Below are 12,168 nucleotides of genomic sequence, written 5' to 3'. Positions count from 1 at the left end.
TGTTAGGGGTGCGGTGCCTTGCTCTAGGGCACCTCGGCAGTGCCCTGGAGGCAAACTGGCAACTCTTCAGCTGTCAGTCCACTTTCTTGGTCCATACGGGACTCGAACCGGCGACCCTCCGGTTCCCAAGCTGAATCCCCTATGGACTGAGCCACTGTCGCCGATCAGGGGCGGTCATAATTGGAAGAATACTCAGCTTAAGCTACGCCCTAATTGAGTGTCATAGCTTCTACTTCAATTATTTGCGTCTTAATTATATAACCTCTTTTTAGTGTTCAGAATCTGTCAAATATTCTTACCCTGATATGTCAGCGTGATCAAAACTTAAACTAACATGAAACCCTTTGAACGGCCTGTGGAAGCTTCATCAATACTTAGGCTGAACAAGCTTTAACCCAATGTGTCTTGTTCTAAATAAACCCTGACCTAAAAAAGAAACAAAAAAATAAGAATAGTAGGAATTTATTGCTTTTATTGTCATCGGAATCAGTAGTGTTTGATCCAAGCCAGATTGTACCTATTAATAGATCTCCTGATGTTAAGATATTATGTATTTATTGGCACCAAAGGTCATTTTGATAATGCTGCTATCAATAACAATATGTTCAAACTGACTCTGAGCTGTGTATTTACTGTATAACTCTATAAACAAGGCCAGCACAAATCAGCATTGATAGCAGACTGATGATCTGGTGAAATCAGGTAATTAGTGCAAAGTTTGGACCTTGAGAAGTCCTTTTGGAGGTCTTGAAGTTACAGTATATCCAACAGTTTGATCCCCCAGGAGTCGCCAGGCAACAAAGTCACACTACAGTGCTGATCCTGACTGAGAAGCAGACAGAGACTCAATACAAAAGACTGAGCTGAGGTTCAGATATTCACAAGTTCCTCCATTAAACATTTTTCAAAACATTAATTACAAAAGTTCTTCTCAAAAGCTTCTATAAATTAATAGCTACATATCCAATCATGATGATGATGATAAGATCTTAAAGTGATGAATTAAGCAAAACATATAACACAGAGTGGACATCTCCAAGTGTGTGCTCAGTGATGCTGGCCGCCATCAGGTCCTTCAGTGCTCTGCTGCCAGCTCACTCTGCTCCTCCCTGGCATCCTTACTTTGTTTCACATCATTAAGATTATTATGTCTGTGAGAGAGAGAGAGAGAGAGAGAGAGAGACAGAGAGAGAGAGAGAGAGAGAGAGAGAGAGAGAGAGATTGTGTAACAAGCAGGCAAATATAAATGCTCTGTTTTGAGAACAGACTGTAACATTCTAAGGGTTGAACATGAAAGGGTCACAAGAGCAAAAATTAAACTGGACGGAATAACTTTGAATAATAATAATAATAATAATTTTAAGTAATTATTGATCAAATAAGATTCAAATCAGTTGCTGTTAATGAATCATAGGCACTCCATTATTAGATTAGAGGCCACAGGAGATGTACAGTAGCTTTATCATACTTGGACGCTTCAAACTTCCTCTCCCGGTAGAAGGTGCTCTTCTTCATCAGGTGGAGCAGCACCATGTCACAGAAGAAAACTCCCTGTGTGAACAAGAGTTTCATTCATTGATGTAAATTGGTTGCAAAACTGTCGTGTGCAGATTTTTCTGGAACTTATTTCAGAATAATGCTACTTACCGCGCCCATCAAAGCCAGACCTGAACCAATATTGATGGCTGTAGGTACGATGCTGAACATCCCAGCCTAAATGAGCACAGAGACACAGCAGAGGTAACTTATCATAATAATTATCCTGTTAACTCAGACTATACTTAATGCATACACTGGAAAAAAATGATTTTGCAAACCTTTCCATGCACCATGATGTTAAATCTCACACCGTAGACTTTGAATAGAGACCTGTAGCTCTCACCAGCATCATTTTTAAAATAACGCACATGTCTGTGGGGAAAAAACAGCAAAGTAGATGAGGCATTAAGGGTTATTTTCCCCCCAACCTTTATTTTCTATTGCTTGAAATCAATGGCTTCTGTGTTAGAATAAAGATGATTACAATAGTAAATGAGTTCATCTCTAATGTGTGTCTCACCTGAAGTTAAATCCAGATGTGATGGACTGGCTGGACATGCTGACGTCCAGGCGGGTGAACTCATATTGTGGATGGCAGTTAGAATAACCTTTGTCAAGGTCACAGTCCCAATCCATCAGGATACCAATGGAACCTCCCTGAACAACAGAGCATTTCATTTATATAAGGCTTGGAAATAATTACATAAAATAAGTAAATTAAATGTGTTGTTGTAAATTTGTTCTAATTCTATAATTCATCAATCTGACTGTAATACTCAGCAAACTTCAGAATTTTTCATTTTCATTTAATTTAGGAAATTACAACCATGCAAGAGCTCAAAGTCAGTTTACTTAACAAAACTGTAATGTTGTAGGTTAGTAAAACTGTTGGGTAATAAAAGATCATCACATAAGCTAACCAAAGTAGCATTTGGTTTGACTGATATTAGTTTAAATGCAAATATATTAGATCTGTCTGTTTTTGCAAAACAACTGTTAAATAGACGAAACATCTAAGGGGGGGCTTATATTCTTATGCGAATGTTCATAAAATACATTTTCTGTAATATTCTTTGCTGGTATCAATCAGCGAAAGATTGTGGTTTAATAAAAATCACAATCATGCGTAAGCTCGGTTCATTATAGTAGAAACTAGGTCATTTTGTTTCAGTAGGCCACTTAAATCATACAATTTTATCTTTGTCATCCACAGAAAATGTGAAATACAGTGGTGTTGTCACTTGTAGACCTCCTCTAAGCTGACACAAGCTTGGACTCTGCTGATTGGTTTACTGCTCTAACTCCACCTGGGCCTTTACTTTCCCAAACTGCACCAAACAGCCTAATAGGGAGATACCTGAAGGAAACATCTGGCCTGCATTCAGTCAAAGTTAACACATTTTACACAAGATAAGATAAAATCTTAAGATCAAATGGACATAGCAGTAAACCCCTGATCTGTGTTTACAGCTCTGTGACGTGCCGAGAGTGCAGGATGTTCTGTTTAAACTATTGGAATATACAAGGCATAAATGTAAGTAATGACTGTATCCGGACAAACGGGGGTAATACTAACTGACGAGGCCATGTCCTGGAAGTTGTGTCCAGCTCGTTTGGTGATGTCTCCCAGGCGAAAGATGGGGCAGTAAGGGTGGTTGTCCTCGTCATAACGACACTTCTTTAAATAGGACTCATCGTCGGTCTCGAGGACGTTAGACCTATAGGTGATAGGAAAGGACAGCAGGGGATTAGAGCTGTTCACGTTGCCATTGTTGTTCTTCAAAAAGTGTCTTCAAAGTGTTGTTCAACACAGTTGACTCACTTCGAAAATTTAAATTTGGGAAATCGGATGAAATTCTTGATGTAGATGGTGAAATTTTCAGCCTCTGGCAACAGGGGGTGCCTGTAAAACAATACAGACGATGACAATTAAACCAACAGGCTATGATTCCTTTGGTCCACCATGACAGTGCTTCATTTCTGTATGTGTGTTCTTACTATAGACTTTTGGTTAGTTCGCATTTTAGTCTTTACATGTGATTCTATGTGGCATCACTGTGGTTACCGTGGTTTAAAGTTTCTTTCAATCGGACACCAGCCGTAGACTTCACAGCTTCCCGAGGAGTTTTCATCCTTTTTCATACATCGGCCAGTCATCACTCCTTCAAAAAACACAACAATATAACCGCATAAATCATCTAAATCAGCACACAGTTTGTGAGAAAAGACACAATGTTTGAACATCTGCTTTTTCTAAATCTCTGTTGAGTAATATTCAACCAAACATCCTGAACTGTGACATATGGAAAGTTAGATTTTCCAGGCCGGCATTACTCAGAAACTCATTTCTGACACTTATCCAACTCTACTCTCCCAAACTACACTCATCATATTTCATTGCTACATTCTGAAATCAAATTTTTTGATGACATGAAAGGTGAACAACAACTCCAATACGATCTGAGGGAACGTGTTGGTTCATCCTTTTACTCGAGGATTTCTGTTTATAATTCTGGATTTTTTTTATGTATACTTTACTATCTTTCTTTATGTATACTTTACTATCTTCCAGGCACCTGTGGACTCTATAAACTGTTTGTCTTTTACAGCAAGAGCAGGGCAGAAAATACTGTACATGCATATGGCAAAGAAATCTGCTTAATCAAGAGAGTATTTGAAATGTAATTGATCAGGTATGAGTGTCCTAAAGAGACAACAGGAAGTGGTCTAAGGTCATAGCAGTCATTTTGTCCTGCAACAGATCTTTCCAGGTCCCTCTATGAGAGAATTTACTTTTCTACTCTATTCTAATATATTTTACTGCATACCGTAGCATTGTAATGACAACTTTCTTTCTTTAAATTGTGATTTAATTGGATTGAGTGGAAATATCAGTCTAGTCTCTTATTTTTTGTTTTGTCAGGTTTCAATAGGAAGCCAAGAGGTCATAAGTACTCTAGTACTTTAGTTTGGAACTTTAACAAGTGCATTTTTGAACAATCAGGGAGTCAATATGTCAACAATAATACTGAAAGTTGAAAGTCGTGCTGGAGTTCTTCCTCACCGTGCCCAGCCACTACCAGCCTTCCCTCCTCACAGTCATCGTCCCTCTTACACCGGCCGTCTAGCACTCTAGAACTCTGGAAACAAACACCACACGCAAGATGCCTGAGGTTCATCAAACACCAGAATCAACCAGCTCGGATCTTTATACTGTGAACTTCAGAAAGCTTCACACATGTAAACAAAACCAGCCCGGCCATAAATTTACAGGCAAGTGTGATGATGATGTAAAGTGCTTTGAATACGTTGTCACCATCTTGTTTTAGAGGCATTCGGCTGCCACCCAAGTGCAGAGACGCTGCAGTCTCGAGAGTGTAAATGTATACAAGAGCTGTGTGGCTATTCTTCTCTGCAGCCGTTGCACCATCCGCAAACCAAAAGAAGCAGAGTTTACATACCAGGAGCACTCTGGAAATATGTAACTAATGGCAATGAGGACGGCTGAGGGAAATTGTGAACAGTGTAAGTGACAAACAGCACAAGATCAGTGAGGCGTTCTTGTTGTCTTTGTCATGACAAAGTGAGCAGTTTTGCTTAAGGGGCACAGTGTCCAAACACCAAATCGTGTCCACTGGTCTAACCTGACAGACAACAGTAAACTATAGCTTTGTTCTCATTTACACAGCGCATCCTTGCAGCATCACATCATGAGCGCTGTGTTACTTGAGGCTAAGCAATACTACAGCTTCAGAACTTGTTTGTTTGACTTTGTTGGTAGGTCATAGATTTCTGCTTGCATGCAAACTATCATTTTTCTTGTGACAAATACCTGCAAAAAGTCATTTCTGTGCATGCATGTCTAATATTCTTACCTCGGCACAGTGACCCAGCTTCTGGTTTGGCGTCTCGAGGAAATTAGTAACGACGAAAAGTACAGCTTCACCCTACACATAGAGACAAAACAATGTCAATAAATGTAAATGCAAATGTTTGGGTTTTTTTAATTTTGCATATGTGTTTACCTGTGGGGGGATGACATAATCCTCAGGCCCCCACACCAACAGAGCAGACTCACTGGTGTTAATAACAGAGACTCCCTTCAGTTTTGTTATGACAGAGCTCTGGATAGCTTCATCCGTCTCCTGGTAGCCTTTCTTGGTTAAGAAAACCCACCTATAAGGGGAGAAGCAACACGCCAACTAAACATGACTGGTGGAAAAACAGGACCAGTCAAACATTCTGAAAATGTTTGGATAGAGTGTGTAATTTCTATTTACTTTAAGAAGAAATCTAACAAATGAATTCTGCATAAGATCTTTTTGAGCGACTTACAAAACATATTATAGGAAAGTGGATATCCCCATGACAACTGCTCATTTAAGATACTTCAATAATGGTTTACTTGCTACGAGAATACTACATTTCTCTGTGTTTCTGCCGCTGAATGTCACAGAACACAATACTTTCAGAGAATATGTATATTTTTAAATGAAGCATTTCAGCGTAAAGGTCTAAATAACTAAATCCCTTCTGTTCATCGGGATAACAGTGAAAAATACATGTATCGTGATAATTAATACATTTGTAAGCATATTCAAACATCTAAAACTATAAACTCTATTTGAATATTGTATTGATCTGCTTCAGTGAGTTCATATCAAATTCAGGCATTGCATTTGTTTCTAACTTCGCCTTAATGTTAAAACGTGCAGAATTGGCTTACAATCACACAGCAAACCTTCAATTAATTGATTAATCGCTCATTTAAACCGCAGTGTGTAATGCTATTAACATTACAAAACATCAGCGCCACTTACCCAATTACGTAACCGATGATAGATAACTGCAACAATCTGTACAAAACTCCTATTTTCTTATTATTGGCGACAATATATTTTTCTGTTTTATAGTCGAATAAAGAGAGGAAGCGTCCTTTCAAGAAGTTCCCGGCCATCCTGCGGTTCCCTGCGTGCGACGTGTGTGCGACGTGTGTGCGGCACGCGGTGGTGTGACAGCGTGTGTTGACCTGTGGGGCTACAGCGTCCATACGGAGTGACAGGTATCACTGTACGCTCAAACACACACACACACATCCATACGCGCACACACACACACACACACACACACACACACACACACACACACAAACAGTCTCCATGAGAGAAAACAGCCTGCAGCCTGAGTCGTCTACACATCTTCCGCCTTAAAAATCCTTCACAGAGTGTAAATATGTAACTGTGAGTGTAAATGTGCAGAAATAAAACACACACACTCTATGAACCTGTATGTCGGACAAATGTGTCAATTAGATCAAATGTGAAATGTGAAAAGATTTTAACAGGGTGCTGCCCACTATAAATGTGTTTTGTTGCCATCTAGTGGAATATATTTGTTATAGGTTAATTTCAGTTTGTTGGGTTTAGGGATCACTGTTTACTAGTGAGGTTTTTGTTTACCTAGCCTTTAGCCTACTTATGTTTCCAGACTGTTTCCTTTTAACCCAGTTCACCAGTTGCCCCAGCCCAGTTTCCTGCCTCAGCTTGATCACCTGATTCCCTCACACATCCACAACCCTGCTCATCAGCTTCTCAGGCCGTAGGGATATATAAGCAAAGGCAGACCCTATTTAAACACTTGTGCACGCTTAGACTACTGGAACTCCCTTTTTACTGTTCTACCTGAGAAATCAATACGAAAACTACAACTCCTTCAAAACGCTGCACCTAGAGTTTTAACTAATACTAAGAAAAGATGTCATTTCACTACTGCTCACTACTCTGCACTGGTTACCTGTGTCTTTAAGAATGGATTTTAAAGTCCTTTTAGTTATTTATAAAGGCTTAAATCACCTTGTTCCATTATAAATCAAAGATTATCTTTCTCTTTGTACTCCTGCCAGAGAACATTCTTTAACTGCTTTTCTCTTAGTTGTTGCGCATCTTCTGGTGAGGTAAGGAGCTTTTAATTTGTTAATTTCTGTCTTTCTTTCTAACCAATGCTGTTTATGCTGTCCTTTAGTTTTGTAATGCTAGTTCTGACTTTTAGACTCTTAGCGTCTTGTAAAGCACTTTTGACTGCGTGTCTTTAAGAAAGGTGCACTGCATATAAAGGTTATTATTATTATTATAAACCAGAGTGTTTCCTTTTGTTTATGGTTAGATGGTCTTGGTCCAGATCAAGCATTCACACCAGGATTTCTGCGTAGGTGTTAGACAATTGTCTCTCTTTTTGACCACACGTACTGTATTTCAGACTCACAGGCAAACAGGAAATGCTCAGTTGAGGTTTGTGACATTTGCATACGGTCCTCTTGTTTTATTATTCAACAGTTACTACAGTTACTGATGTTCACAATAAAGTCAAAAATCCCCTGTAAAATATCCGATATCTGCTTTAGAAGTCAGCGCAAAGTAAAGCAGAACCAATGCAAAGGTCAACTTGAATGTTGGGAAGCATGGAAGGGGAACAATATGTTGGTCATCCATCTTCCTTTCTTTGCTCACTCATGATCTCCATACACAGTTTATTGTTTACAGCAAGAGAGCAAGTAAACTGCACATTTAAATGGACAGAAAATATGCCTATGAATACCCAATAAATCTGTTTAATCAAGAGTTTATTTTAAATTTAATTGATCAGGTATGACTACATATATTAAACGTTTAATGGGCAAACTTTTTTTTCAAATTTTTTTTCAATAGATTTCAAGAGGAAGTGGCTGTGGTCTAAGGTCACAGCAGTCATTTTGACCTGCTTTTGTTGCAACAGATCTCTCCAGGTCCCCTCTGTATGAGAATTTACTCATGTATTTTACTGGGTACAGCATTGTAATTACACTTTTTTTTAATTAAATGATGTAATTGGATTAAGTGTGCGGCAGTGAAAATATCACTCTAGGGAACATCTACTTTCACATTCAGCTTCTGTTCATGTGAAAATGAGGGGCAGTAAACATCTCCGGAAGTAACAGATGCGCTGTGATGGTCTTGTGGTTTTGTAGCACAATGCTGTCAGTAGTTTGCAATCGCCACGCTGTGCACATAGACAACATGCTTTCAATGAGTGCCGACGCGTGGGCTTTTTCTGTAGCCCTCTGCCTCACGTTTGTTCCTTTGAATGGTAAGACGAAAATATTGTTTATATCATTACACCTCAAATTCCCAACTGACAACTAAGTTTGTTTGATTTTGTACAAAATTCCGTTTTAGCTGATTCTTGGGGGATGTTATATGTTTTACACATTACACATTTACACATGTTTTATAATAAATTAATTCCGTTTTTTCCTCTCCGATTTGCTGTTTTGTAATACATTGTATAAATGTGAACAAGTTTTCCATCTGTAATCTGTCTGCGGATTATTTTGTGTGTATCTGTAATTGAGAAATTACAGATACACAGTGTTTACAGTGTTTGTATTTCATAACTTGTGGTGTGACCTGTAATCCTGTGATTCTCAAGTCAGTGTTTGACATTTGAGGGTGTCTAGAAGTGAATTTCGAAGGGAGGAAATGTGTTGTTCATTAATTTTTTTTAATTTGAGAATGAAATGAGTCATCAAACTTTAAATACCTGCTTGTATTCCACCCAAACAGGTGTGGAAAACTGTAACAATCAGTCGCTCCCTGTTTCACTTGGTTCCTCTGTGCTCCTGCAATGCCACTTTGCAAAAGCCAACCACCAATGGGTGACGTGGTTGCAAATGCCTGCAGCCCGTCTGGTCAATCTCACATCCAAAGGGCTTATTTGGTACGACGACCCCAGGCAGGGCCGGGTAAAGACCTTCCCCAACCACGCGTCCAAAGGGAACTATTCAATGCGCATCGATGAGCTTCAGCAGTCTGACCTGGGACGTTATCGCTGCGAGCAGGCCGGTGACTGTTTCCAAGTAGAACTAGTTGCCAAGAAAGGTGAGAACCTACATTATGTGGATTATATTTCACACAAAAGATAAAAGTACAATTCTCATTCAACTCAGTTTTGTGCAGAGACACAGTGTATCCCCCTCAAACCTCATATGTTTTTTAGTACGTGGGAGACTAAGTGAGCATATCCTGTGCGAGACACCCACATAAAGTAACAACGTCTCTTCCAGATGAAAAGAGTGATGAGATTAAGCTGCTGGTCTACATCTGTGTTGGTGGGGCTGTTGTCATCTGTCTCGTGGGCGTTTGCTGCTACTGTTGTGTGAAATGCGCAAGTGAGTTACTCAGCATATACTTTGGCAAAATGATGTAATCTGTGAGATGATGAATGGATGGACTAATAATCTAATTTGAAAAAAAATCTATTTCAGCAAAGAATTCTTTAAACAATCCTGACAGCGAAGGTAAGGCACAAAAAGTTCTGAAGTTCTCCATGATATCCATCTGGACTGTTACTAACTGATTTGTGTGTTTGAGTCTTTCATCATTCCCTCCCTCTTAATGACTTTCACTTTAAAATCCAACATTATCAAAGCAATGATTTCTTCCACTGATCAGAGTAACGTCCTTTATCTAAATGGAAGCAACATCATATCCTCTGATATTGCAAAATACAAAACGTTTCAATATATTCTCCAAAAGTAATACTTTACTTATTTTCTTTAATTGCCCTATGATTATGAGTATCAATAGACACAGTTTGGTGCTGGTAAATAAAACAAAAAATGGTTTCAGTATATCGTGAAATTATTTTGGGTGACCTTGTCTGGGTGAGTAACATGAGATGATGTTTGCTTGAATCATGTGTCTGTGTCATAATGTAGGTATCAGTCCTCCACCTGTGGTGCCAGGAGGGGATGCGGGAGGTGAACAGAACACACACACACGCACACACGCGCGCACACACACGCATGTATAAAGAGTACATATATATGCTAAATGTCTAGAAAATAAACTGTCACCCTAACAGTTCCTGCCAACAATTAATAGCTGCATAGTGTTTGGAAAACATTAAATTAAAATCATCATGCTCCAAAATTGTTGTTGTTGTGTTCCTTATGTAATGTAGTCTCTGTTACTACGCACTATGTGACTCCTTGTCCTACAGGAGCCAACGATCATGATCTTGTTTATGGTACGTTAACACAGATTGTGTGTTGTTGTTTTTTAATCTTTTTTACATTCCATCCTTCCTGGCGATTTTATTAACATATCTTCAACAAATCTTATTTCTTTTTTGATCACTAGAAAATGATGCTCATGATCCAGCCAACCATCAAGCAGGAGGCCCGTCATATCCGCAGAGCAATGAACACACTGCCAATGCCAGTCAAGCTGATCCAAACAGGAACCACAGTAACTTTGACAGGATGCAGAATCGGAGTCAGAAAGTAAAACAAAGATTTCACACAGGTGAATTATCAATGGAAACACAGCAGTTTGTCTCATTAGATGAATGAAGTCAGGACGACCTGGTGTAACTCAGCTTTCTCTCCCTTCCTCAGAACTCCTCAGCAGATTGCGCCATGCAAGTTGCAGCCGACATTATTACGGTAATATCTACACATTACATCTATTTCATCATCAGTTTACTTCCTTTCAGTGTTGTTACGGATTTCACTGATTTGTGTTGTGATGCAGTTAACCAAAGTGAACTCCATCAGCATGCCACAACATCTGAAGTGGATAATCATCAGAGAGGTATTATGAGTCGTCAGCCTTTCTTTGTTGGAGATGGAAATGTCAAATATAATACATAATTCAAGGGTTGTTGTGTTTTGTTTTCAGGACGTGTTGCAAGGAAGAAAGCCAAACAAAGTGAGTGCTGTCTACATCAGTGTGTCATGTTTAGGGTGAACTGATAATGTGGACTGATGCTATATGTCTTTTCTGTTTTTTTCCCTGTCAGAGTGTGAATACAACAACCCCATTTACAACAAGAGCCCAGGTGAAGCGTAGACAACAAAGGATAAAGTAGAAATCGCTGTTAAGATATTTTGAGTATTAATATCTGAGGACAAAGCTTAACTTGAGTTAACTTTGCTTAAGTGCAAAACTGTATTTGACTGATCCATGCAGTTGTGCTGTAAGCTTGCTTTTTGTACATTACTTTTTTTTAAGGGTAAGAAATATCCTTCTGACACAATTCAAAATGTGTGTAAAAAAATAGTTTAACATGTTTTGGTTCAAGTAATACATGTGGCTGTGTATGATTAATGAAAGATGAGTGTGTTCACATATTGGTGCATAAATAGTTTGGGATAATATTTTAAGCAGTGCTTTACAAAGTGCTACGGTGCTTTTTGTTCATATAATTCTTTTAAATTCATTTTCTGATCTAGCAAAATCTATTCATAACAGAGTCCTGCAAGTCACAATTCATACTTTGCATGAGAAATAAATGAATGACTTTTAATTTGAAGTTGAAGTTGTTTTTTTTTACATTTTCTCAGAGTAAATGTCACATTTTCCACATCGTGAATTTATTCACGTTAACTAACTGGATTTTCCCATCAATATTTATCATTCATTTTTTTTGTCAAACCAAAATAATAGAAATGCAGAATAAACTTGTCAAATATAAATCATTATTTTAAATACAGACGCTATTGTGGGAGTGATAGTAATTAAGCCTAATGAGAAGCAGCTGGTGCACCTGTGTGAGTCACTCAGTGGGCAAACATGCAGTGTTACACTGCAG

General features: G+C 38.7%; 2 protein-coding genes across 3 annotated transcripts; one reads left to right on the top strand and one right to left on the bottom strand.

Annotated features, from left to right (window-relative positions):
* Positions 1–452: 452 nt before the first annotated feature.
* LOC142992795 (P2X purinoceptor 5-like) lies at positions 453–6,581 on the bottom strand. The gene is made up of 12 exons (XM_076143313.1): positions 6,360–6,581; positions 5,565–5,715; positions 5,415–5,486; positions 4,604–4,679; positions 3,605–3,701; positions 3,362–3,442; positions 3,116–3,257; positions 2,060–2,196; positions 1,818–1,911; positions 1,648–1,713; positions 1,469–1,551; positions 453–1,151 (listed from the first exon to the last, which is right to left on the bottom strand). The coding sequence occupies exons 1-12, from the start codon at positions 6,494–6,496 to the stop codon at positions 1,076–1,078; spliced, it is 1,212 nt and encodes a 403-aa protein (XP_075999428.1). The 5' UTR covers positions 6,497–6,581; the 3' UTR covers positions 453–1,075.
* Positions 6,582–8,531: 1,950 nt separating this feature from the next.
* Positions 8,532–11,869, top strand: LOC142991760 (uncharacterized). Of its 2 annotated transcripts, none has more exons than XM_076141875.1 (11): positions 8,532–8,661; positions 9,138–9,452; positions 9,638–9,742; positions 9,839–9,871; positions 10,292–10,333; positions 10,576–10,602; positions 10,716–10,880; positions 10,973–11,020; positions 11,109–11,168; positions 11,256–11,285; positions 11,377–11,869. In XM_076141875.1, exons 1-11 carry the CDS (start codon positions 8,547–8,549, stop codon positions 11,424–11,426), a joined length of 990 nt encoding a protein of 329 aa, XP_075997990.1. In that variant the 5' UTR covers positions 8,532–8,546; the 3' UTR covers positions 11,427–11,869. The 2 variants fall into 2 exon arrangements, with proteins under 2 accessions (XP_075997990.1, XP_075997998.1); XM_076141883.1 differs by having other exon boundaries at positions 10,537–10,602.
* Positions 11,870–12,168: the final 299 nt, after the last annotated feature.

Source organism: Genypterus blacodes, unplaced genomic scaffold, assembly GCF_046128005.1.
Source record: "Genypterus blacodes isolate CSIRO-AG114 ecotype Tasmania unplaced genomic scaffold, CSIRO-AGI_Gbla_v1 ptg000003l_1, whole genome shotgun sequence".
NCBI classification, from domain to species: domain Eukaryota; kingdom Metazoa; phylum Chordata; class Actinopteri; order Ophidiiformes; family Ophidiidae; genus Genypterus; species Genypterus blacodes.
This window is presented reverse-complemented; position numbering and strand designations above follow the sequence as displayed.

Bases quoted from the DNA above. Each gene is read 5' to 3' on its own strand.
- LOC142992795 (XM_076143313.1), bottom strand. From the start codon at position 6,496: ATGGCCGGGAACTTCTTGAAAGGACGCTTCCTCTCTTTATTCGACTAT. The intron at 3,702-4,603 runs GTGAGGAAGAAC...TGTTTTTTGAAG, and splicing joins GCTGGTAGTGGCTGGGCACG to GAGTGATGACTGGCCGATGT. The intron at 1,152-1,468 runs GTATGATAAAGC...TCTCTCTCACAG, and splicing joins AGGAAGTTTGAAGCGTCCAA to ACATAATAATCTTAATGATG.
- LOC142991760 (XM_076141883.1), top strand. From the start codon at position 8,547: ATGCTGTCAGTAGTTTGCAATCGCCACGCTGTGCACATAGACAACATG. The intron at 8,662-9,137 runs GTAAGACGAAAA...CCACCCAAACAG, and splicing joins CACGTTTGTTCCTTTGAATG to GTGTGGAAAACTGTAACAAT. The intron at 11,286-11,376 runs GTGAGTGCTGTC...TTTCCCTGTCAG, and splicing joins AAGGAAGAAAGCCAAACAAA to AGTGTGAATACAACAACCCC.